Here is a 26,615-nt window from a genome sequence, read left to right as displayed (position 1 = left end):
CTGTAGCATGTCTCTCTCTGTCTCGCTCTGTAGCATGTCTCTCTCTGTCTCTCTCTGTAGCATGTCTCTCTCTCTGTCTCTATGTCTCTCTCTGTAGCATGTCTCTCTCTCTGTCTCTATGTCTCTCTCTGTCTCTATGTCTCTCTCTGTAGCATGTCTGTCTCTGTCTCTCTCTCTGTCTCTCTCTCTGTCTATATGTCTCTCTCTGTCTCTGTCTCTCTCTCTGTCTATATGTCTCTCTCTGTCTCTGTCTCTCTGTTTCTATGTCTCTCTCTGTCTCTATGTCTCTCTCTGTAGCATGTCTCTCTCTGTCTCTGTCTCTCTCTCTGTCTCTGTCTCTATGTCTCTCTCTGTAGCATGTCTCTCTCTGTCTCTGTCTCTCTCTCTGTCTATATATCTCTCTCTGTCTCTGTCTCTCTCTCTATGTCTCTCTCTGTCTCTATGTCTCTCTCTGTCTATATGCATCTCTCTATAGCATGTCTCTCTCTCTGTCTCTCTCTCTGTCTTTCTCTGTCTCTCTGTCTCTCTGTAGCATGTCTCTCTCTCTGTCTCTCTCTCTCTCTCTGTAGCATGTCTCTCTCTCTGTCTCTCTCTCTGTAGCATGTCTCTGTCTTTGTCTCTCTCTGTAGCATGTCTCTCTCTCTGTAGCATGTCTCTCTCTGTAGCATGTATTTCTCTGTAGCATGTCTCTCTCTCTGTCTCTATGTCTCTCTCTGTAGCATGTCTCTCTCTCTGTCTCTATGTCTCTCTCTGTAGCATGTCTCTCTCTCTGTCTCTGTCTCTGTCTCTCTGTCTCTCTCTGTAACATGTCTCTGTTTCTGTCTCTCTCTGTGTCTCTCTCTCTGTCTCTGTCTCTCTCTCTGTCTCTCTCTATCTCTCTCTGTCTCTGTGTCTCTCTCTGTCTCTGTGTCTCTCTCTGTCTCTCTGTCTCTGTCTTTCTCTCTGTCTTTCTCTCTGTCTCTCTCTCTGTCTCTCTCTCTGTCTCTGTCTCTCTCTGTAGCATGTCTCTCTCTCCATCTCTCTCTGTCTCTGTCTCTCTCTCTGTCTCTCTCTGTCTCTCTCTGTCTCTGTCTCTCTCTCTGTCTCTGTGTCTCTCTCTGTCTCTGTGTCTCTCTCTGTGTCTCTCTCTCTGTCTCTGTCTCTCTCTCTGTCTCTCTCTATCTCTCTCTGTCTCTGTGTCTCTCTCTGTCTCTGTCTCTCTCTGAAGCATGCCTCTCTCTCTGTCTCTCTCTGAAGCATGCCTCTCTCTCTGTCTCTCTTTCTCTCTTTGAAGCATGCCTCTCTCTGTCTCTGTCTCTCTCTGAAGCATGCCTCTCTCTCTGTCTCTGTCTCTCTCTGAAGCATGCCTCTCTCTCTGTCTCTGTCTCTCTCTGAAGCATGCCTCTCTCTGTCTCTCTCTAAAGCATGCCTCTCTCTCTGTCTCTATGGCTCTCTGTCTCTATGTCTCTCTCTAAAGCATGCCTCTCTCTGTCTCTGTCTCTCTCTGAAGCATGCCTCTCTCTCTGTCTCTGTCTCTCTCTGAAGCATGCCTCTCTCTCTGTCTCTGTCTCTCTCTGAAGCATGCCTTTCTCTGTCTCTGTCTCTCTCTGAAGCATGCCTCTCTCTCTGTCTCTGTCTCTGTCTGAAGCATGCCTCTCTCTCTGTCTCTGTCTCTCTCTGAAGCATGCCTCTCTGTCTCTCTGTCTCTCTCTAAAGCATGCCTCTGTCTCTCTCTGTCTCTCTCTGAAGCATGCCTCTCTCTCTGTCTCTGTCTCTCTCTCTGAAGCATGCCTCTCTCTCTGTCTCTGTCTCTCTCTGAAGCATGCCTCTCTCTCTGTCTCTGTCTCTCTCTGAAGCATGCCTCTCTCTCTGTCTCTCTCTGAAGCATGCCTCTCTCTGTCTCTCTGTCTCTCTCTAAAGCATGCCTCTCTCTCTGTCTCTGTCTCTCTCTGAAGCATGCTTCTCTCTCTGTCTCTGTCTCTCTCTGAAGCATGCCTCTCTCTCTGTCTCTGTCTCTCTCTGAAGCATGCCTCTCTCTGTCTCTATGTCTCTCTCTGAAGCATGCCTCTCTCTGTCTCTATGACTCTCTCTGAAGCATGCCTCTCTCTCTGTCTCTATGGCTCTCTGTCTCTATGTCTCTCTCTAAAGCATGCCTCTCTCCCTGTCTCTGTCTCTCTCTCTGTAGCATGCCTCTCTTTCTGTCTCTATGGCACTCTGTCTCTCTGTCTCTATGTCTCTCTCTAAAGCATGCCTCTCTCCCTGTCTCTCTGTCTCTCTCTAAAGCATGCCTCTCGCTGTCTCGGTCTCTCTCTGTAGCATGCCTCTGTCTCTATGTCTCTCTCTGAAATATGCCTCTCTGTCTCTATGTCTCTCTCTCTGTCTCTCTCTGCAGCATGCCTCTCTCTGTCTCTATGTCTCTCTGTCTCTGCAGCATGCTTCTCTCTGTCTCTATGTCTCTCTCTCTGTCTCTCTGTCTCTGCAGCATGCTTCTCTCTGTCTCTATGTATCTCTCTCTGTCTGTCTCTCTCTGCAGCATGCTTCTCTCTGTCTCTATGTCTCTCTCTCTGTCTCTGCAGCATGCTTCTCTCTGTCTCTATGTATCTCTCTCTGTCTCTCTGTCTCTGCAGCATGCTTCTCTCTGTCTCTATGTATCTCTCTCTGTCTCTTTGTCTCTCTCTGCAGCATGCCTCTCTCTCTGTCTCTCTTTGTTCTTTACTGGTTGCCCTTTTCTTGTGGCAACAGGTCACAAATCTTGCTGCTGTGATTGCACACTGTGGTATTTCACCCAATAGGTATGGGAGTTTATTAAAATTGGATTTGCTTTCGAATTCTTTGTGGCTCTGTGTAATCTGAAGGAAATATGTCTCTCTAATATGGTCGTACATTTGGCAGGTTAGAAAGTGCAGCTCAGTTTCCACCTCATTTTGTGGGCAGTGTGCACATAGCCTGTCTTCTCTTGAGAGCCAGGTCTGCCTACGGTGGCTTTTCTCTCTCTGTCTCTGTGTCTTTCTCTCTGCATAGCATGACTATCTCTGCCAGTGTCTGTGTGTCTGCAAAGTATGCTTAACATCCCAGCTGTCTGTCTGTGTCTCTGCCAGTGCTTCCTCTTCATGGTTTATCAGTAACCAAGGTCTGTTAATTTGTCTTCATGTAGCTTCTGTGTGCTCCCCTGCTCCCTCCGGACCCTCCCCGAAAACTATACGTCTCCCTAATTCACTTTTCCTTCCCCTTTTCTCATTCTTTCTCTCTAACTCTCTTTATTCACCTCTCTCTTTTGCTCTTTCTCTTTATCTGCCTCTCTCTCTCTCTCTTTCTCTCTCTCTTTCTCTCTCTCTCTCTATCTGTCTGTCTGTCTTTCTCTCTCTCCATCTCTCGTTCTCTTTCATCATCTCTCTCTCTTAATCTCTCCTCCATCTCCTTTATTGGGATTAATATGATTTGTGAGAGGCAGAATATTGCATTTCAGAAACAATGACAGCTATGTCTACTTACACAGTATTGTTATTGATCTAGACCTGAACATAATATAGGCTACAAGGACATACCACGGTTAGGGCTGGCATAATTACTGTAATATCGTGTAACCAAGGGTTATGGATGAAAATAAAATAACTGTCATAACGAACAGCTGGCTGAAGACTAATTTGTAAGTCGCTCTGGATAAGAGCGTCTGCTAAATGACGTAAATGTAATGTAAATGTAAGACGGGACGACCAGGTATTCATGCGGTTGAGTCCGTTTCTGCGGTAACATGGACTCCTCACAACTAGTCCAAGGGCCCACCCCACCCCCACCAAAAATGTGTTGTTCCGTGACCCAGAAAACAGAACTATTCAACAGCATTATGCAACCAGTTCAGTACATATGTTGCTTTCTGCAAGCATGAAGAACAGAAAGTGTATAACAATTGTAACCAAAGATATAAGTTGGCAGCCTCATAATGTTGCTAGGGAAAATGATCTAAAATTAGCTATAATTTCTACATTTTACTTTTGATTTATAATATTTAATTAATGTGCACCTTTTACATGTTCATAAAATGATCTACAAAATGGTGTTGAAACGCTGCGGTTCCATTTCCTGGGTCACGAAACACCTTTTCTGAAGCCTTTTTTTAGTGGGTGGCCCTTGGACTAAAGGTGATGAAACTGTGTTGCTCATTGCTGAAACAAGCAAAAGGTGTTGTAGCAAATGAGTCTTCAGTTGCCTAGATAATGCTCCCTCCCTGCAGCAGCTGCAGTCAGGAGGAGAAAATGTGGTTTTTAAAAACAAAACAATTTAACCATTATAACAGTGACTGTGGTCATGTGGCTGATCAATTGGGGAAGCAGGTAGCCTAGTGGTTAGAGTGTTGGGCCAGTAACTGAAAGGTTGCAAGATCGAGTCCCTGAGCTGACATGCTAACAATCTTTCGTTCTGCCCCTGTACATGGCAGTTAACCCACTGTTCCTAGGCCGTCATTGTAAATAAGAATTTGTTCTTAACTGACTTGCCAAATTAAATAAATAACTGTCATCCAAAATTCCAACACTGTCACAGCCCCGACCATGGTGCAACAAATTATTAAAATACTTTGAGCTCTAGCCTGCCTGGAGTGCCAGAGAGGTGGGTTATGTTACTGGTCCATTAAGCCATGATAGTTGAATCAAGCTATATAAAGTATTTACTGGTCCTTGACTCTGATCTCTCTCTGAATCCAGAATCCAATCTGGATTCAGAGAGAGATCAGAGTCAAGGACCAGTATATGAGGGGTTCTCTGGATTCAGAGAGAGCAAACATTGTAGCGTATCATCCAATATTGTGTATACATCGATCTAGAAATGATTGAGGACTGGGCATGAATATAATATGTGACTACGGTTAGCGCTGCTCTCCCTACAGTTACACCAGCAACTTGGGGTGATGTCACGGTTGTATTTTCATTGTATTGTAGGAGTGGTAAAAAAATCTTGACTGAATTTTCCAAGAGTATTCCCTCCAGAGTAGAGAGCTGGTTGTTTTGGTCGTGTTTCTAGATACAGTGCATTCGGAAAGTCTTCAGACCTCTTGACTTTTCCACATTTTCTTACATAACAGCCTTGTTCTAAAACTGATTAAATAGTTTTTTTGCTCATCAATCTACACACAATATTTTAGCAAAAGTATTACTAATAGAAAATTGAAATATTGCATTTACATAAGCATTCAAATCAAATCAAAGTTTATTTGTCACGTGCGCCGAATACAACAGGTGTAGACCTTACAGTGAAATGCTTACTTACAGGCTCTAACTAATAGTGCAAAAAAAGGTATTAGGTGAACAATAGGTAAGTAAGTAAAGAAATAAAACAACAGTAAAAAGACAGGCTATATACAGTAGCGATGCTATAAAAGTAGCGAGGCTACATACAGACACCGGTTAGTCAGGCGGATTGAGGTAGTATGTACATGAATGTATAGTTAAAGTGACATTGCATATATGATACACAGAGAGCAGCAGCAGCGTAAAAAGAGGGGTTGGGGGGGGGGGGCACACAATGCAAATAGTCCGGGTAGCCATTTGATTACCTGTTCAGGAGTCTTATGGCTTGGGGGTAAAAACTGTTGAGAAGCCTTTTTGTCCTAGACATGGCACTCCGGTACCGCTTGCCATGCGGTAGTAGAGAGAACAGTCTATGACTGGGGTGGGTGGGGTCTTTGACAATTTTTAGGGCCTTTCTCTGACACCGCCCAGTGTAGAGGTCCTGGATGGCAGGCAGCTTAGTCCCAGTGATGTACTGGGCCGTACGCACTACCCTCTGTAGTTCCTTGCGGTCAGAGGCCGAGCAATTGCCGTACCAGGCAGTGATGCAACCAGTCAGGATGCTCTCGATGTTGCAGCTGTGGAACCTTTTGAGGATCTCAGGACCCATGTCATATCTTTTCAGTTTCCTGAGGGGGAATAGGCTTTGTCGTGCCCTCTTCACAACTGTCTTGGTGTGTTTGGACCATTCTAGTTTGTTGTTGATGTGGACACCAAGGAACTTGAAGCTCTCAACCTGCTCCACTACTGCCCCGTCGATGAGAATGGGGGCGTGCTCGGTCCTCCTTTTCCTGTAGTCCACAATCAGTCTTGGTTATGTTGAGGGATAGGTTGTTATTCTGGCACCACACGGCCAGGTCTCTGACCTCCTCCCTATAGGCTGTCTCGTCATTGGCGGTGATCAGGCCTACCACTGTTGTGTCATCTGCAAACTTAATGATGGTGTTGGAGTCGTGGCTGGCCATGCAGTCATGGGTGAACAGGGAGTACAGGAAGGGACTGAGCACGCACCCCTGGGGAGCTCCAGTATTGAGGATCAGCGTGGCAGATGTGTTGCTACCTACCCTCACCACCTGGGGGCGGCCCGACAGGAAGTCCAGGATCCAGTTGCAGAGGGAGGTGTTTAGTCCCAGGATCCTTAGCTTAGTGATGAACTTTGAGGGTACTACGGTGTTGAACGCTGAACTGTAGTCAATGAATAGCATTCTCACATAAGTGTTTCTTCTTTCAGGTGGGAAAGGGAAGTGTGGAGTGCAATAGAGATTGCATCATCTGTGGATCTGTTTGGGTGGTATGCAAATTGGAGTGGGTCTAGGGTTTCTGGGATAATGGTGTTGATGTGAGCCATTACCAACCTTTCAAAGCACTTCATTACATTTACATTTAAGTCATTTAGCAGACGCTCTTATCCAGAGCGACTTACAAATTGGTGCATTCACCTTATGATATCCAGTGGAACAACCACTTTACAATAGTGCATCTAAATCTTTTAAGGGGGGGGTTAGAAGGATTACTTTATCCTATCCTAGGTATTCCTTAAAGAGGTGGGGTTTCAGGTGTCTCCGGAAGGTGGTGATTGACTCCGCTGTCCTGGCGTCGTGAGGGAGCTTGTTCCACCATTGGGGTGCCAGAGCAGCGAACAGTTTTGACTGGGCTGAGCGGGAACTGTGCTTCCTCAGAGGTAGGGAGGCGAGCAGGCCAGAGGTGGATGAACGCAGTGCCCTTGTTTGGGTGTAGGGCCTGATCAGAGCCTGAAGGTACGGAGGTGCCGTTCCCCTCACAGCTCCGTAGGCAAGCACCATGGTCTTGTAGCGGATGCGAGCTTCAACTGGAAGCCAGTGGAGAGAGCGGAGGAGCGGGGTGACGTGAGAGAACTTGGGAAGGTTGAACACCAGACGGGCTGCGGCGTTCTGGATGAGTTGTAGGGGTTTAATGGCACAGGCAGGGAGCCCAGCCAACAGCGAGTTGCAGTAATCCAGACGGGAGATGACAAGTGCCTGGATTAGGACCTGCGCCGCTTCCTGTGAGAGGCAGGGTCGTACTCTGCGAATGTTGTAGAGCATGAACCTACAGGATCGGGTCACCGCCTGTTAGCCACTTCATGGCTACAGACGTGAGTGCTACAGGTCTGTAGTCATTTAGGCGGGTTGCCTTTGTGTTCTTGGGCACAGGGACTATGGTGGTCTGCTTGAAACATGTTGGTATTACAGACTCAATCAGGGACCTGTTGAAAATGTCAGTGAAGACCCCTGCCAGTTGGTCAGCACATGCCCGGGGCACACGTCCTGGTAATCCGTCTGGCCCCGCAGCCTTGTGTATGTTGACCTGTTTAAAGGTCTTACTCACGTCGTCTACGGAGAGAGTGATCACACAATCGTCCAGAACAGCTGATGCTCTCATGCATGCCTCAGTGTTGCTTGCCTCGAAGCGAGCATAGAAGTGATTTAGCTCGTCTGGTAGGCCGTGTCACTGGGCAGCTCACGGCTGTACTTCCCTTTGTACTCTGTAATAGTTTGCACACCCTGCCACATAAGACGAGCGTCGGAGCCGGGAGCCGGTATAGTATGATTCAATCTTAGCCCTGTATTGATGCTTTACCTGTTTGATGGTTCGTCGCAGGGCATAGCAGGATTTCTTGTAAGCTTCCAGGTTAGAGTCCCGCTCCTTGAAAGCGGCAGCTCTACCCTTTAGCTCAGTGTTAATGTTGCCTGTAATCCATGGATTCTGGTTGGGGTATGTACGTACAGTCAATGTGGGGACGACGTCCTCGATGCACTTATTGATAAAGCCAGTGACTGATGTGGTGTACTCCTCAATGCCATCGGAAGAATCCCGGAACATGTTCCGGTCTGTGATAGCAAAACAGTCCTGTAGTTTAGCATCTGCTTCCTCTGACCACTTTTTTATAGACCGAGTCACTGGTGCTTCCTGCTTTAATTGTTGCTTGTAAGCAGGAATCAGGAGGATAGAGTTGTGGTCGGATTTACCAAATGGAGGGCGAGGGAGAGTTTTGTACGCGTCTCTGTGTGTGGACTACAGGTGATCTAGAATTTTTTTCCCTCTGGTTGCAGTAAATTTGGTAGAACTGATTTAAGTTTCCTGCATTAAAGTCTCTGGCCATTAGGAGAGCCGCCTCTGGGTGAGTGGTTTCCTGTTTGCTTATTTCCTTATACAGCTGACTGAGCGCGGTCTTAGTGCCAGCATATGTCTGTGGTGGTAAATAAACAGCCACGAAAAGTATAGCTGAAAACTCTCTAGGCAAGTAGTGTGGCCTGCAATTTATCACAATATACTCTACTTCAGGCGAGCAAAATTTAGAGACTTCCTTAGATTTCGTGCACCAGCTGTTGTTTACAAATATGCACAGACCATCCCCCTCATCTTACCGGAGTGTGCTGTTCTATCTTGCTGGTGCAGCGTGTATCCCACTAGCTGAATATCCATGTTGTCATTCAGCCACGATTCCGTGAAACATAGCATATTACAGTTTTTGATGTCCTGTTGGTAGGATATTCGTGATCGTACCTCGTCTAGTTTATTGTCCAATGATTGCACGTTGGCGAGTAGTATTGACGGTAACGGCAGCTTTCCCACTCTTTTCCGGGTCCTGACCAGGCATACCGCTGTACCTGCGTCGCTTCCTCTTGCAAATAAAGGGGATGTCGGCCCTGTCGGGTATTTGGAGAATGTCTTCTGCGTCTTGCTTGTTGAAGAAAAAATCTTTGTCTAATCCGAGGTGAGTGATCGCTGTCCTGATATCCAGAAGCTCTTTTTTGCCTTAAGATACGGTTGCAGAAACATTGTGTACAAAATAAGTTACAAATAAGACCCTTTACTCAGTACTTTGTTGAAGAACCTTTGGCGGAGATTACAGCATCGAGTCTTCTTGGGTATGACTCCACAAGCTTGGCACATCTGTATTTAGGGAGTTTCTTCCATTCTTCTCTGCAGATCCTCTCAAGCTCTGTCAGGTTGGATGGGGAGCGTTTCTGCACAGCTATTTTCAGGTCTCTCCAGAGATGTTAAATCGGGTTCAAGTCTGGGCTCTGGCCACTTAAGGACATTCAGAGACTTGTCCTGAAGCCACTCCTGCGTTGTCTTGACTGTGTGCTTAAGGTCGTTGTCCTGTTGGAAGGTGAAACTTCACCCCAGTCTGAGATCCTGAGCACTCTGGAGCAGGTTTTCATTTCTGTACTTTGCTCCGTTCATCTTTGCCTCGATCCTGACTAGTCTCCTAGTCCCTGCCGCTTGAAAAACATCCCCACACCATGATGCTGCGACCACCATGCTTCACTGTAGGGATGGTGCCAGGTTTCCTCGAGACGTGACTCTTGGCATTCAGGCCAAAGAGTTCAACCATGGTTTCATCAGACCAGAGAATCTTGTTTCTCATGGTCTGAGTCTTTAGGTGCCTTTTGGCAAACACCAAGCAGGCTGTCATGTGCCTTTTACTGAGGAGTGGCTTCCGTCTGGCCACTCTAACATAAAGGCCTGATTGGTGTAGTGCTGAAGAGATGGTTGTCCTTCTGGAAGTTTCTCCCATCCCCACAGAGGAACTCTAGAGCTCTATCAGAGTGATGTATCTCATTAAGTGTTTTATTAGGTCCCCCTGCTTTAGTAATATACAGTAGCTTCTTACTTGTAAATAATTGTAAAACTGAGAGTTCTGGAGGTTGTACTTTTTTGATAGATTCTCAAATGTATCTATCCCCTTGTCTGTGAATCTCTGATGATACCTGCTCAGTCCTTTTCAGACCATCATCACCAATAATACTTGGCTTAAAGTCACCGTCCATTACAATTAGATCAGGTCTGTTTGGATACGTTGTGTTTTGGTGATCTTTGTCCAGATCATTGGTGTAATTTATACATGTATTTTCTATTTTCCTAATGTGTGTATTGATTGTCTTCATAAATATAGTTTAACTTTTTGGTTTTTCCACTTGTTGGATTTCCATCTGTCTCCATTTAGCTGTTAATGCTGGATTCATCCTTACAATAAATTATTTTAATTGGCGGCTATGTAATAATCAATAAGGTTTGGTAATGCTAGCTCCCCTGCTTGTTTATGTTCTTTGATTGTTGTAAGATTTGACACTGGCTTTATTTGGGGAGGAAAAAGTTATTGGTAGATTCCGGAAAAGGAATACAAATCTTGGGAGGACATTCATTTTAATAGTTTTAATTCTTCCTGTTATTGTTAAAGGTACTAATTTCCATCTTTGTAGGTCCAGTAAAAGCTGGTTTTCCAATGTTCCAAAGTTATACTGATGTAGTTTTGTTAGATCTTGGGGGATAGTAATCCCAAAATATTTCAATTTATTTTGATCCCGTTTAAGTTCAAACTTAGCTTTGATGTCTTGGGATATTGATTGGCCTACCGTCATAGCTTCTGATTTCCCTGTATTTAGTCTGTACCCAGACATGACACTGGATTGTTTTACTTCATCCATAATAGTGGGAACTAACTGAGGTATGTTTGTTTAGTAGAGAATCACATTGTCTGCGTACATTGCTAATTTGTGTTCTTCCTGATTGATCTGTAGACCTTGAATTTTCGGGTTATTTCTTATATTTTCAGCTAATGGTTCCATATATAAAATGAAGATTGAAGGTGACAAAGGATCACCCTGTCTTGACCCCTTCGGAGGTCAAAAGAGCGTGATAGTGTTCCATTTACCCTTACTCTGACATTTGGCGTTTTAAGCATAATTTACAGCCAGTTCAAGATAGCTTCACAAAAGTAAAAATTGTTACATTTCGAAGATGAAAGGCCATAAAACCCTTCCAAAGGCTTTCTCTGCATCTAAGGTTAGCATCGGCAGTTTATGTTTTTTATTGAGAGCGTGTTCCATTACATTAAACGTTTGCCTGACATTATAGCTCAAAAGTCTGTTTGGTCAGAGTTTATGATATCAGGGATTATATTACTTAATCTATTTCCAATAATTGATGTAAGCTATTTTTAACCGCCATTCAGCAACGATATTGGTCGATACAATGCACATTCTGCTGAATTAAAATGAACAATAGAGGAGCTCTAGGTTGGTGGTACTCTCTGTTGTTGAGAGCCCAGTTGAGGGCTTTACAGAAGAAAGGTATTATGTCTTGTTTGAATTCCTTATAGAATTCATTAGTGTATCTATTGCTACCGAACATTTGTAATTTTTTTGTTTTTTGAATGGTAACCATCAGTTTTTCTTCAGTTATTGGTTTAATTAACTTTGCATTTTGTTAATCTGTCACTTCAGGTATAAAAAATGTTCTATGTATTTTTTATTTATTCTATGTTAGATTCTTGTACCTCTGGAATATAGAGTTTATTGGTAACATTTGGCAAATTCATTAGCTATTTCGGTTCTTTTAGTAAGGATTTCTGAGTTATCTTTAATTCCTGGTATGTTGGCCTTTATTGTACTGTCCGACTTAATTTGATCTAGGCATTTTTATATCAGTAGGTTTCCATTACTTATATGTTTACTTTGAAGCCTGATCAAGGTCTTTTGTAGTTCTAATGTTTCTTTCTCCTTTATTTTTTAAGAAGCATATGCTATTATCTCACCTTGAAGCACTTCCTTGGCCCATTCCCATACCATTATAGGGGAGACCTCTCCAAAATCATTCATTTCCAGATCTTTTTTTAAGTGTTGCCCTTTTTCTATTCTTAAATAGAATGTAATGTAGATGTTAATTATTTAATCTCCAAACTGTGGAGCTTTTCTCTAGTCCCATATTTATTTTCATATTTAGCATGATATTGCCATTGCTCTAATGTGGCAGTTGATGACTTTGGCTACATCCGTTTTAAACATGAAGAAATAGTCTAATCTTGAGTAGTGCTGTAGAGTAGTATGTAAAGTAATTTTCTTTGGGGTGTAAAGCTCTCCAAACATCTATCAGACACACCTCTACGTCTGCCCTTCTTAGTATCACTGCAGCCTTCTCTGCCTTGTGATTTATGTTGCGTTGACAATCTAACGTAGAATTCATGATAAGGTTGAGGTCTCCTCCCATTACTGTCGGCCGTTTTTGCCTCCGTGATAAGTAGGTTAAGCATTATGGATATCAATTCGGGTCCTTGTTCAGGTGGGTTATATACAGTGGTCTTTGATACTTAGGTATATTTTTGCAATTACATTTACTTTTGATACATAAGTATATTTAAAACCAAATACTTTTAGGATCTGGTACTTCCTGGATAAAGCTCCACAGTGATCTGATACTTCCTGTATATAGCTCCACAGTCATCTGGTATTTCCTGTATATAGCTCCACATTGATCTGGTACTGGTACTTCCTGTATATAGCTCCACATTGATCTGGTACTTCCTGTATATAGTTCCACAGTCATCTGGTACTTTCTGTATATAGCTCCACATTGATCTGGTACTTCCTGTATATAGCTCCACATTGATCTGGTACTTCCTGTATATAGCTCCACAGTGATCTGGTACTTCCTGTATAAAGCTCCACAGTGATATGGTACTTCCTGTATATGGCTCCACAGTGATCTGGTACTGGTACTTCGTGTATATAGCTCCACAGTGATCTGGTACTTCCTGTATATAGTTCCACATTGATCTGGTACTTCCTGTAAAAAGCTCCACATTGATCTGACACTGTTACTTCCATACATATAGCTCCACATTGATCTGGTACTTCCTGTATATAGCTCCACAGTGATCTGGTACTTCCTGTATATAGCTCCACATTGATCTGGTACATCCTGTATATAGCTCCACAGTGATATGGTACTTCCTGTATATAGTTCCACATTGATCTGGTACTTCCTGAATATAGCTCCACATTGATCTGGTACTTCCTGTATATAGCTCCACATTGATCTGGTACTTCCTGTATATAGCTCCACATTGATCTGGTACTTCCTGTATATAGCTCCACATTGATCTGGTACTTCCTGTATATAGCTTCACAGTGATCTGGTACTTCCTGTATATAGCTCCACATTGATCTGGTACTTCCTGTATATAGCTCCACATTGATCTGGTACTTCCTGTATATAGCTCCACAGTGATCTGGTACTTCCTGTATATAGCTCCACATTGATTTTCTACTTCCTGTATATAGCTCCACAGTGATTTGGTACTTCCTGTATATAGCTCCACATTGATCTGGTATTTCCTGTATATAGCTCCACATTGATCTGGTATTTCCTGTATATAGCTCCACAGTGATCTGCTACTTCCTGTATATAGCTCCATTCTTGTGTATTTTATTCCATTTCTATTACTATTTATTTATTTACCCTACGTTGGGAAAGGCTTGTAAGCATTTCACGGTAAAGTCTACACCCATTGTATGCTATTTTATTTATGTTTGTGTGTGTGTGTGTGTGTGTGTGTGTGTGTGTGTGTGTGTGTGTGTGTGTGTGTGTGTATGTGTATGTGATGGGGCTAGACTGTTGTCTGAGAGTCAGTGTGATGGGGCTAGTCTGTTGTCTGAGAGTCAGTGTGATGGGACTAGCTGTTGTCTGAGTGTCAGTGTGATGGGGCTAGTCTGTTGTCTGAGAGTCAGTGTGATGGGGCTAGACTGTTGTCTCAGAGTCAGTGTGATGGGGCTAGTCTGTTGTCTGAGTGTCAGTGTGATGGGGCTAGACTGTTGTCTGAGTGTCAGTGTGATGGGGCTAGACTGTTGTCTGAGAGTCAGTGTGATGGGGCTAGACTGTTGTCTCAGAGTAGGTGTGATGGGGCTAGTCTGTTGTCTGAGAGTCAGTGTGATGGGGCTAGACTGTTGTCTGAGAGTCAGTGTGATGGGGCTAGACTGTTGTCTGAGAGTCAGTGTGATGGGGCTAGACTGTTGTCTGAGAGTCAGTGTGATGGGGCTACTGTTGTCTCAGAGTCAGTGTGATGGGGCTAGACTGTTGTCTGAGAGTCAGTGTGATGGGGCTAGACTGTTGTCTGAGAGTCAGTGTGATGGGGCTAGACTGTTGTCTGAGAGTCAGTGTGATGGGGCTAGACTGTTGCCTGAGAGTCAGTGTGATGGGGCTAGACTGTTGTCTGAGAGTCAGTGTGATGGGGCGAGACTGTTGTCTGAGAGTCAGTGTGATGGGGCTAGACTGTTGTCTGAGAGTCAGTGTGATGGGGCTAGACTGTTGTCTGAGAGTCAGTGTGATGGGGCTAGACTGTTGTCTCAGAGTCAGTGTGATGGGGCTAGACTGTTGTCTGAGAGTCAGTGTGATGGGGCCTGACTGTTGTCTCAGAGTCAGTGTGATGGGGCTAGACTGTTGTCTCAGAGTCAGTGTGATGGGGCTAGACTGTTGTCTGAGAGTCAGTGTGATGGGGCTAGACTGTTGTCTGAGTGTCAGTGTGATGGGGCTAGACTGTTGTCTGAGAGTCAGTGTGATGGGGCTAGACTGTTGTCTCAGAGTAGGTGTGATGGGGCTAGTCTGTTGTCTGAGAGTCAGTGTGATGGGGCTAGACTGTTGTCTGAGAGTCAGTGTGATGGGGCTAGACTGTTGTCTGAGAGTCAGTGTGATGGGGCTAGACTGTTGTCTGAGAGTCAGTGTGATGGGGCTACTGTTGTCTCAGAGTCAGTGTGATGGGGCTAGACTGTTGTCTGAGAGTCAGTGTGATGGGGCTAGACTGTTGTCTGAGAGTCAGTGTGATGGGGCTAGACTGTTGTCTGAGAGTCAGTGTGATGGGGCTAGACTGTTGCCTGAGAGTCAGTGTGATGGGGCTAGACTGTTGTCTGAGAGTCAGTGTGATGGGGCGAGACTGTTGTCTGAGAGTCAGTGTGATGGGGCTAGACTGTTGTCTGAGAGTCAGTGTGATGGGGCTAGACTGTTGTCTGAGAGTCAGTGTGATGGGGCTAGACTGTTGTCTCAGAGTCAGTGTGATGGGGCTAGACTGTTGTCTGAGAGTCAGTGTGATGGGGCCTGACTGTTGTCTCAGAGTCAGTGTGATGGGGCTAGACTGTTGTCTCAGAGTCAGTGTGATGGGGCTAGACTGTTGTCTGAGAGTCAGTGTGATGGGGCTAGACTGTTGTCTGAGTGTCAGTGTGATGGGGCTAGACTGTTGTCTGAGAGTCAGTGTGATGGGGCTAGACTGTTGTCTCAGAGTAGGTGTGATGGGGCTAGTCTGTTGTCTGAGAGTCAGTGTGATGGGGCTAGACTGTTGTCTGAGAGTCAGTGTGATGGGGCTAGACTGTTGTCTGAGAGTCAGTGTGATGGGGCTAGACTGTTGTCTGAGAGTCAGTGTGATGGGGCTACTGTTGTCTCAGAGTCAGTGTGATGGGGCTAGACTGTTGTCTGAGAGTCAGTGTGATGGGGCTAGACTGTTGTCTGAGAGTCAGTGTGATGGGGCTAGACTGTTGTCTGAGAGTCAGTGTGATGGGGCTAGACTGTTGTCTGAGAGTCAGTGTGATGGGGCTAGACTGTTGTCTGAGAGTCAGTGTGATGGGGCGAGACTGTTGTCTGAGAGTCAGTGTGATGGGGCTAGACTGTTGTCTGAGAGTCAGTGTGATGGGGCTAGACTGTTGTCTGAGAGTCAGTGTGATGGGGCTAGACTGTTGTCTCAGAGTCAGTGTGATGGGGCTAGACTGTTGTCTGAGAGTCAGTGTGATGGGGCCTGACTGTTGTCTCAGAGTCAGTGTGATGGGGCTAGACTGTTGTCTCAGAGTCAGTGTGATGGGGCTAGACTGTTGTCTGAGAGTCAGTGTGATGGGGCTAGACTGTTGTCTCAGAGTCAGTGTGATGGGGCTAGACTGTTGTCTCAGAGTCAGTGTGATGGGGCTAGACTGTTGTCTCAGAGTCAGTGTGATGGGGCTAGACTGTTGTCTCAGAGTCAGTGTGATGGGGCTAGACTGTTGTCTGAGAGTCAGTGTGATGGGGCTAGACTGTTGTCTGAGAGTCAGTGAGATGGGGCTAGACTGTTGTCTGAGAGTCAGTGTGATGGGGCTAGACTGTTGTCTGAGAGTCAGTGGGATGGGGCTAGACTGTTGTCTGAGAGTCAGTGTGATGGGGCTAGACTGTTGTCTGAGAGTCAGTGTGATGAGGCTAGACTGTTGTCTGAGAGTCAGTGTGATGGGGCTAGACTGTTGTCTCAGAGTCAGTGTGAGGGGGCTAGACTGTTGTCTGAGAGTCAGTGTGATGGGGCTAGACTGTTGTCTGAGAGTCAGTGTGATGGGGCTAGACTGTTGTCTGAGAGTCAGTGTGATGGGGCTAGACTGTTGTCTCAGAGTCAGTGTGATGGGGCTAGACTGTTGTCTCAGAGTCAGTGTGATGGGGCTAGACTGTTGTCTCAGAGTCAGTGTGATGGGGCTAGACTGTTGTCTGAGAGTCAGTGGGATGGGGCTAGACTGTTGTCTGAGAGTCAGTGTGATGGGGCTAGACTGTTGTCTGAGAGTCAGTGTGATGGGGCTCTAGACTGTTGTCTGAGCGTCAGTGTGATGGGGCTAGACTGTTGTCTGAGAGTCAGTGTGATGGGGCTAGACTGTTGTCTGAGAGTCAGTGTGATGGGGCTAGACTGTTGTCTCAGAGTCAGTGTGATGGGGCTAGACTGTTGTCTGAGAGTCAGTGTGATGGGGCTAGACTGTTGTCTGAGAGTCAGTGTGATGGGGCTAGACTGTTGTCTCAGAGTCAGTGTGATGGGGCTAGTCTGTTGTCTGAGAGTCAGTGTGATGGGGCTAGACTGTTGTCTGAGAGTCAGTGTGATGGGGTAGACTGTTGTCTGAGTGTCAGTGTGATGGGGCTAGACTGTTGTCTGAGAGTCAGAGTGATGGGGCTAGACTGTTGTCTGAGAGTCAGTGTGATGGGGCTAGACTGTTGTCTGAGAGTCAGTGTGATGGGGCTAGACTGTTGTCTGAGAGTCAGTGTGATGGGGCTAGACTGTTGTCTCAGAGTCAGTGTGATGGGGCTAGACTGTTGTCTCAGAGTCAGTGTGATGGGGCTAGACTGTTGTCTCAGAGTCAGTGTGATGGGGCTAGACTGTTGTCTCAGAGTCAGTGTGATGGGGCTAGACTGTTGTCTCAGAGTCAGTGTGATGGAGCTAGACTGTTGTCTGAGAGTCAGTGTGATGAGGCTAGACTGTTGTCTGAGAGTCAGTGTGATGGGGCTAGACTGTTGTCTGAGAGTCAGTGTGATGGGGCTAGACTGTTGTCTGAGAGTCAGTGTGATGGGGCTAGACTGTTGTCTCAGAGTCAGTGTGATGGGGCTAGACTGTTGTCTCAGAGTCAGTGTGATGGGGCTAGACTGTTGTCTCAGAGTCAGTGTGATGGGGCTAGACTGTTGTCTCAGAGTCAGTGTGATGGGGCTAGACTGTTGTCTCAGAGTCAGTGTGATGGGGCTAGACTGTTGTCTGAGAGTCAGTGTGATGGGGCTAGACTGTTGTCTGAGAGTCAGTGTGATGGGGCTAGACTGTTGTCTGAGAGTCAGTGTGATGGGGCTAGACTGTTGTGTCAGAGTCAGTGTGATGGGGCTAGACTGTTGTCTCAGAGTCAGTGTGATGGGGCTAGACTGTTGTCTCAGAGTCAGTGTGATGGGGCTAGACTGTTGTCTGAGTCAGTGTGATGGGGCTAGACTGTTGTCTCAGAGTCAGTGTGATGGGGCTAGACTGTTGTCCAAGAGTCAGTGGGATGGGGCTAGACTGTTGTCTGAGAGTCAGTGTGATGGGGCTAGACTGTTGTCTGAGAGTCAGTGTGATGGGGCTAGACTGTTGTCTGAGAGTCAGTGTGATGGGGCTAGACTGTTGTCTGAGAGTCAGTGTGATGGGGCCTGACTGTTGTCTCAGAGTCAGTGTGATGGGGCTAGACTGTTGTCTCAGAGTCAGTGTGATGGGGCTAGACTGTTGTCTCAGAGTCAGTGTGATGGGGCTAGACTGTTGTCTCAAAGTCAGTGTGATGGGGCTAGACTGTTGTCTGAGAGTCAGTGGGATGGGGCTAGACTGTTGTCTGAAAGTCAGTGTGATGGGGCTAGACTGTTGTCTGAGAGTCAGTGTGATGGGGCTAGACTGTTGTCTGAGAGTCAGTGTGATGGGGCTAGACTGTTGTCTGAGAGTCAGTGTGATGGGGCTAGACTGTTGTCTGAGAGTCAGTGTGATGGGGCTAGACTGTTGTCTGAGAGTCAGTGTGATGGGGCTAGACTGTTGTCTGAGAGTCAGTGTGATGGGGCTAGACTGTTGTCTGAGAGTCAGTGTGATGGGGCTAGACTGTTGTCTCAGAGTCAGTGTGATGGGGCTAGACTGTTGTCTCAGAGTCAGTGTGATGGGGCTAGACTGTTGTCTCAGAGTCAGTGTGATGGGGCTAGACTGTTGTCTGAGAGTCAGTGTGATGGGGCTAGACTGTTATCTGAGAGTCAGTGTGATGGGGTAGACTGTTGTCTGAGAGTCAGTGTGATGGGGCTAGACTGTTGTCTGAGAGTCAGTGAGATGGGGCTAGACTGTTGTCTGAGAGTCAGTGTGATGGGGCTAGACTGTTGTCTGAGAGTCAGTGTGATGGGGCTAGACTGTTGTCTCAGAGTCAGTGTGATGGGGCTAGACTGTTGTCTCAGAGTCAGTGTGATGGGGCTAGACTGTTGTCTCAGAGTCAGTGTGATGGGGCTAGACTGTTGTCTCAGAGTCAGTGTGATGGGGCTAGACTGTTGTCTGAGAGTCAGTGGGATGGGGCTAGACTGTTGTCTGAGAGTCAGTGTGATGGGGCTAGACTGTTTTCTGAGAGTCAGTGTGATGGGGCTAGACTGTTGTCTGAGAGTCAGTGTGATGGGGCTAGACTGTTGTCTCAGAGTCAGTGGGATGGGGCTAGACTGTTGTCTGAGAGTCAGTGTGATGGGGCTAGACTGTTGTCTGAGAGTCAGTGTGATGGGGCTAGACTGTTGTCTGAGAGTCAGTGTGATGGGCTAGACTGTTGTCTCAGATTCAGTGTGATGGGGCTAGACTGTTGTCTCAGAGTCAGTGTGATGGGGCTAGACTGTTGTCTCAGAGTCAGTGTGATGGGGCTAGACTGTTGTCTCAGAGTCAGTGTGATGGGGCTAGACTGTTGTCTGAGAGTCAGTGGAATGGGGCTAGACTGTTGTCTGAGAGTCAGTGTGATGGGGCTAGACTGTTGTCTGAGAGTCAGTGTGATGGGGCTCTAGACTGTTGTCTGAGCGTCAGTGTGATGGGGCTAGACTGTTGTCTCAGAGTCAGTGTGATGGGGCTAGACTGTTGTCTCAGAGTCAGTGTGATGGGGCTAGACTGTTATCTGAGAGTGAGTGTGATGGGGCTAGACTGTTGTCTCAGAGTCAGTGTGATGGGGCTAGTCTGTTGTCTGAGAGTCAGTGTGATGGGGCTAGACTGTTGTCTGAGAGTCAGTGTGATGGGGCTAGACTGTTGTCTGAGTGTCAGTGTGATGGGGCTAGACTGTTGTCTGAGAGTCAGTGTGATGGGGCTAGACTGTTGTCTGAGAGTCAGTGTAATGTGGCTAGACTGTTGTCTGAGAGTCAGTGTGATGGGGCTAGACTGTTGTCTGAGAGTCAGTGTGATGGGGCTAGACTGTTGTCTGAGAGTCAGTGTGATGGGGCTAGACTGTTGTCTTAGAGTCAGTGTGATGGGGCTAGACTGTTGTCTCAGAGTCAGTGTGATGGGGCTAGTCTGTTGTCTGAGAGTCAGTGTGATGGGGCTAGACTGTTGTCTGAGAGTCAGTGTGATGGGGCTAGACTGTTGTCTGAGAGTCAGTGTGATGGGGCTCTAGACTGTTGTCTGAGCGTCAGTGTGATGGGGCTAGACTGTTGTCTGAGAGTCAGTGTGATGGGGCTAGACTGTTGTCTCAGAGTCAGTGTGATGGGGCTAGACTGTTGTCTCAGAGTCAGTGTGATGGGGCTAGACTGTTGTCTGAGAGTCAGTGTGATGGGGCTAGACTGTTATCTGAGAGTCAGTGTGATGGGGCTAGACTGTTGTCTCAGAGTCAGTGTGATGGGGCTAGTCTGTTGTCTGAGAGTCAGTGTGATGGGGCTAGACTGTTGTCTGAGAGTCAGTGTGATGGGGCTAGACTGTTGTCTGAGTGTCAGTGTGATGGGGCTAGACTGTTGTCTGAGAGTCAGTGTGATGAGGCTAGACTGTTGTCTGAGAGTCAGTGTAATGTGGCTAGACTGTTGTCTGAGAGTCAGTGTGATGGGGCTAGACTGTTGTCTGAGAGTCAGTGTGATGGGGCTAGACTGTTGTCTGAGAGTCAGTGTGATGGGGCTAGACTGTTGTCTTAGAGTCAGTGTGATGGGGCTAGACTGTTGTCTGAGAGTCAGTGTGATGGGGCTAGACTGTTGTCTGAGAGTCAGTGTGATGGGGCTAGACTGTTGTCTGAGAGTCAGTGTGATGGGTCAGGATCTGGTTCAGCACTGTGGCTGGTTGAGACCAGATCCTCTCAGAGGGTAGTAGACAGCCACAACAGTTAGTTTGCATTTTTTATCTATTCTAACGGGTATTTACGGAGACTGCAGTCATTTCTCTGACCAATTACAGTCATCCAAAATTCCATGACCGTCACAACCCTACTCTTAAACTCTGTCTCTCTGTCTCTCTCTCTCTCTTTCTTTTTAACACACTCTCTTTTCCCCTTTCCTGTCTCTCACGATCTATCACACTCCTCTTCCTCCCTCTTTCTCTCAAACACACACACAAACCTCTCTCTCTCTCTCCCTCCCTCCCTCACCTCTCTTCTCTCCAAAGTACAAGGTCTGCTGGGCCGTGTTGGACCACTGCAGGGAGGAGTTGTCACTCGCTGCCACCCGGCAGGTCAGGGTTACCGTGCCGCCCACAGACACCGTCTCGTCCTGGGTCACCGGCTGCAAGGGGTCATCGTCTAGGCAACACAGAGAAGAGAGGGAAACAAAGAGGTCAGATAGAGGTGGTCATTTCAGTTACTGTCAGAGCCCTGGACAGGTAGGTTGTATCCCAAATGGCTCTGGACAGGTAGGGTGTATTGTTGGCCCTGGTTTAAGGTAGTGCACTAAATAGGGAATAAGGTGACATTTTGGAGACACAACCATAGAGAGGGAAAACAGATAGGATGATAAATGGCGCAGCAGTAGCCATGAGGCTTTCTATGTAAGACTGATGAGTCTATAACTAGCCGGACGAGCCAGACACACATCCTGCGAGGTACTTTCACTGGTTGCCTCCCAAATGGAACCCCTTGTCCCTATAGAGTGCCCTGCTTTGACCAGGGCTCATAGGGTGTACGTTGTGCATTATGTAGAGAATAGGGTGCCATTTGGGACATAGTCACTGAAGGAGAGGCGTGATGAGGAGTATGGGAGCAACGTTCACTTGGGATGGGGACGGGTGGCATGAACCCCCCCACACACACTTTGTGAAATTGCATTTTTGTCACCCCCCCCCCCACAGTTTTATCATTGTACTGAGATACAAAACGTGGCACCAGTGTGGTTCAGGATCATGCGGACGCCTCAGAGTGGTCGGGTAGGCTGTTTTCTGGTTTCAGGCGGGTGGATTTATGACCTCACAGGGACAGACAGTGTGAAGGCAAAGCTTCTGAAAGGCTGGCATATAGGACCAGCACGAGAGAGATGAACAGAGGCAGCTGCTGTCTGTGTTGCGCTTTTTCTCTGAGTTCTAAAAGCAAGCAGAGCAGAAACTGTCTACTCTTAAATTGACTGATCTAGCTGGCAAGATAACAGCTGTTTGACAGATTTTGTTTTATTTATTCCTAGTGCTAAGCTAGTAGTATAACTGACATGTTACGTTAGCTAACGTTTCATCCCATCTCCACTGAAGTGAATGAACTACTAGCAGCTAGCTAGCTAGTAGCTACCACAGCCAGTTCAGCTCTAGCTAGCCTCTAGCTAGCTATCTGTCAGGTCGCAGTATCTAACAGCTGTTGTGTGTATGGAAATGTTTGTAGCCTTTGTTTTGTCCCGTTTCAACAGAAGTAATTTTGATGACGTACCATTGTACCCTTAGCTAGAGCTAACCAAAACGTGGCTAAAGTTAGCAATTATTTTTGCCTCAGTCACACTACACCTGAATCAAACAATGAAACCAGAGGCCAAACCATTAAATATATGTTTTTTTATTAGTCAGTATAGCAATGTAAATGTATTAATTAATCAGTTTCCCAAGCTATTTCCCTTCTTTTCAGAGATTGAAACTATTTTAAGGCAGTCTGACAAATCTCTAAATTTGATTTCCACACCGTATCAAGGGTTGATAGAGGCTTTTCCCAATGACATAAAATATGTCAAACAAAAATGTTAGGAAGACCTGGGAGACGCTATTGATGAAGATAGAGATACAGTTGAAGTCGGAAGTTAACATACACTTAGGTTGGAGTCATTAAAACTTGTTTTTCAACCACTCCACAAATTTCTTGTTAACAAACTATAGATTTGGCAAGTCGGTTAGGACATCTACTTTGTGCATGACACAAGTGATTTTTCCAACAATTGTTTACAGATAGATTATTTCACTGTATCACAATTCCAGTGGGTCAGAAGTTTACATACACTAAGTTGACTGTGCCTTTAAACAGCTTGGAAAACTCCAGAAAATGATGTCATGGCTTTAGAAGCTTCTGTTAGGCTAATTGACATAATTTGAGTCAATTGGATGTGTACCTGTGGATGTATTTCAAGGCCTACCTTCAAACTCAGTACCTCTTTGCTTGACATCATGGGAAAATCAAAAGAAATCAGCCAAGACCTCAGAAAAAAAAGTGTAGACCTCCACAAGTCTGGTTCATCCTTGGGAGCAATTTCCAAATGCCTGAAGGTACCACGTTCATCTGTACAAACAATAGTACATAAGTATAAACACCATGGGACCACGCAGCGTTATACCGCTCAGGAAGGAGACGCGTTCTGTCTCCTAGAGATGAACATACTTTGGTGTGAAAAGTGCAAATCAATCCCAGAACAACAGCAAAGCACCTTGTGAAGATGCTGGAGGACACAGGTATAAAAGTATCTATATCCACAGTAAAACGAGTCCTATATCGACATAACCTGAAAGGCCACTCAGCAAGGAAGAAGCCACTGCTCAAAAACCGCCATAAAAAAGCCAGACTATGGTTTGCAACTGCACATGGGGACAAAGATCGTACTTTTTGGAGAAATGTCCTCTGGTCTGATGAAACAAAAATAGAATTGTTTGGCCATAATGACCATCGTTATGTTTGGAGGAAAAGGGTGGCTTGCAAGCCGAAGAACACCATCCCAACCTTGAAGCACGGGGGTGGCAGCATCATGTTGTGGGGGTGCTTTGCGGCAGGAGGGACTGGTGCACTTCACAAAATAGATGGCATCATGAGGGAGGAAAATTATGTGGATATATTGAAGCAACATCTCAAGACATCAGTCAGGAAGTTAAAGCTTGGTCGCAAATGGGTCTTCCAAATGGACAATGACCCCAAGCATACTTCCAAAGTTGTGGCAAAATGGCTTAAGGACAACAAAGTCAAGGTACTGGAGTGGCCATCACTAAGTCCTGACCTCAATCCTATAGAAAATGTGTGGGAAGAACTGAAAAAGTGTGTGCGAGCAAGGAGGCCTACAAACCTGACTCAGTTACACCAGTTCTGTCAGGAGGAATGAGCCAAAATTCACCCAACTTATTCTGAGAAACTTGTGGAAGGCTACCTGAAACGTTTGACCCAAGTTAAACAATTTATTAAAGGCAACGCTTCCAAATACTAATTGAGTGTATGTAAACTTCTGAATCACTGGGAATGTGATAAAGAAATAAAAGCTGAAATAAATCATTCTTTCTACTATTATTCTGACATTTCTTAAAATAAAGTGGTGATCCTAACTGACCTAAGACAGGGAATTTTTACGAGGATTAAATGTCAGGAATTGTGAAAAACTGAGTTTAAATGTTTTTGGCTAAGGTGTATGTAAACTTCCGACTCCAACTGTATGTTAGAATGCCCAGTCATGTTCATATAGTCTGACATAAATTACTGCCGTTTAAGACCATCCATAGAACGTACTATATGCCAGTGAAACTGAATATCAGGCACTCGGAAATTAAATTATTCTGCTGGAGGTGTAAAGGGGACATATTTGCATATGTTATGGTCTTGTGAAGGCTGGCTGAATTCTGGCAAAGAGTATCTTCTTTTATCTCAGCATGTCTACAGATTCTCCCTTCTACCTGTTTTTGTTTGCTTGAAAATGTTGATACCGGAGACTGTTATCAGAAGAAACTGTGCAACCTATTATTTATAGGGGCTAAGAAATGAATTACCATTAATATGAAGGTTCATTATCCTCCTACAATGGATGGCAGAAATGTCAAGTTATGCATCACTAGATTTGATTTATTACCAGATTAAGGGTACACTGGGAAACTTTCATAAGGTCTGGATGCCTTATATGGAATGCTGTATGACAAAAGGAGTCTGTATTTAAAACATGTCCACATCAGAGGATATATCTATTTAGGCAATCCCTAGCTGCTGGGCTGCTCAGTCCGGTCCCTAGGGGTCTGCTGCACTGTTGGTTGTCACTGGCCTTGGCCTAACATACCTGAAGCCAATAATGAATGTTTCATTGTTTCAAGATCCTGAAGCAAAGTGGGGTGTGTTGGGTTGGGGCGCTGCAGGGCCATGGGCCCCTAGGGGCAGGATGGGGTGACCCAGCTATATTGTGTGCAAGTAAAAATAGCTCTACTGTACTAATAGGCCTATGATATGAACTACAGTGGCAAGAAAAAGGATGTGACCCTTTGGAATTACCTCGACTTCTGCATAAAGTTGTCATAAAATTTGACCTGATCTTCATCTAAGTCACAACAATAGACAAACACAGTCTGCTTAAACTAATAACACACAAACAATAATACATTTTATGTCTTTATTGAACACACCGTGTAAACATTTACAGAGCAGGGTGGGAAAAGTATGTGAACCCTTGGATTTAATAACTGGTTGACCCTCTTTTGGCAGCAATAACCTCAACCAAATGTTTTCTGTAGTTGCGGATCAGACCTGCATTCAGGAGGTCATTCTTTACAAAACTGTTTCAGTTCAGCAATATTCTTGGGATGTCTGGTGTGAACCGCTTGCTTGAGGTCATGCCACAGCATCTCCATCGGGTTGAGGTCAGGACTCTGACTGGGCCACACCAGAAGGCATATTTTCTTCTGTTGAAGCCATACTGTTGTTGATTTACTTCTGTGTTTTGGGTTGTTGTCCTGTTGCATCACCCAACTTCTATTGAGCTTCAATTGGCGGACAGATAGCCTTACACTCTCCTGCAAAATGTATTGATAAACTTGGGAATTCATTTTTCCGTCGATGATAGAAAGCTCTCCAGGCCCTGAGGCAGAAAAGCAGCTCCAAACCATGATGCTCCCTTCACCATACTTTACAGTTGGGATGAGGTTTTGATGTTGGTGTGCTGTTCCTTTTTTTCTCCACACATAGTTTTGTGTGTTCCTTCCAAACAACTCAACTTTAGTTTAATCTGTCCACAGAATATTTTGCCAGCAGCGCTGTAGAACATCCAGATGCTCTTTTGCGAACTTCAGACGTGCAGCAATGTTTTTTTAGACAGCAGTGGCTTCATCTGTGGTGTCCTCCCATGAACACCATTCTTGTTTAGTGTTTTACGTATCGTAGACTCGTCAACAGAGATGTTAGCATGTTCCAGAGATTTCTGTAAGTCTTTAGCTGACACTCTAGGATTCTTCTTAGCCTCATTGAGCATTCTGCTCTGTGCTCTTGCAGTCATCTTTGCAGGATGGCCACTCGTAGGGAGAGTAGCAACAGTGCTGAACTTTCTCCATTTATAGACAATTTGTCTTACCATGGACTGATGAACATCAAGGCTTTTAGAGATACTTTTGTAACCCTTTCCAGCTTTATGCAAGTCAACAATTCTTAATCTTGGGTCTTCTGAGATCTCTTTTGTTCGAGGCATGGTTCACACCAGGCAATGCTTCTTGTGAATAGCAAACTCAAATTTTGTGAGTGTTTTATACAGGGCAGGGCAGCTCTAACCAACATCTCTAATCTCGTCTCAGTGATTGTACTCCAGGTTAGCTGACTCCTGACTCCAATCAGCTTTTGGAGAAGTCATTAGCCTAGGGGTTCACATACATTTTTCAACCTACACTGTGAATGTTTAAATTATGTATTCAATATAGACAAGAAAAATACAATAATTTGTGTGTTATTAGTTTAAGCAGACTGTGTTTGTCTGTTGTTGTGACTTAGATGAAGATCAGATCCAGTTGTATGACCAATTTATGCAGAAATCCAAATAATTCCAAAGGGTTCACATACTTTTTCTTGCCACTGTATATAGAGAATGTACTGTTTCTGTGTGATAATGTGTAGGTGTATGTGTGTTTTTATTAAGCTTTTGTTTTCCAAGCCTTTCCCTTGAGACATAAAAAAAAGATGAGAA

General features: G+C 45.4%; 1 protein-coding gene across 3 annotated transcripts in view; it reads right to left on the bottom strand.

The window, feature by feature from the left end:
- cadm3 (cell adhesion molecule 3) overlaps positions 1-26,615 on the bottom strand; it is a 127,538-nt gene that overhangs the window by 39,858 nt on the left and 61,065 nt on the right. For all 3 annotated transcript variants that reach the window (XM_014141079.2, XM_014141081.2, XM_014141083.2), the window contains exon 3: positions 20,897-21,046. In XM_014141079.2, the coding sequence (XP_013996554.2) occupies positions 20,897-21,046 (150 nt within the window). The remainder of the gene's footprint in view (positions 1-20,896; positions 21,047-26,615) is intronic.

Source organism: Salmo salar, chromosome ssa14 (assembly GCF_905237065.1).
Source record: "Salmo salar chromosome ssa14, Ssal_v3.1, whole genome shotgun sequence".
Lineage (NCBI taxonomy): Eukaryota > Metazoa > Chordata > Actinopteri > Salmoniformes > Salmonidae > Salmo > Salmo salar.
This window is presented reverse-complemented; position numbering and strand designations above follow the sequence as displayed.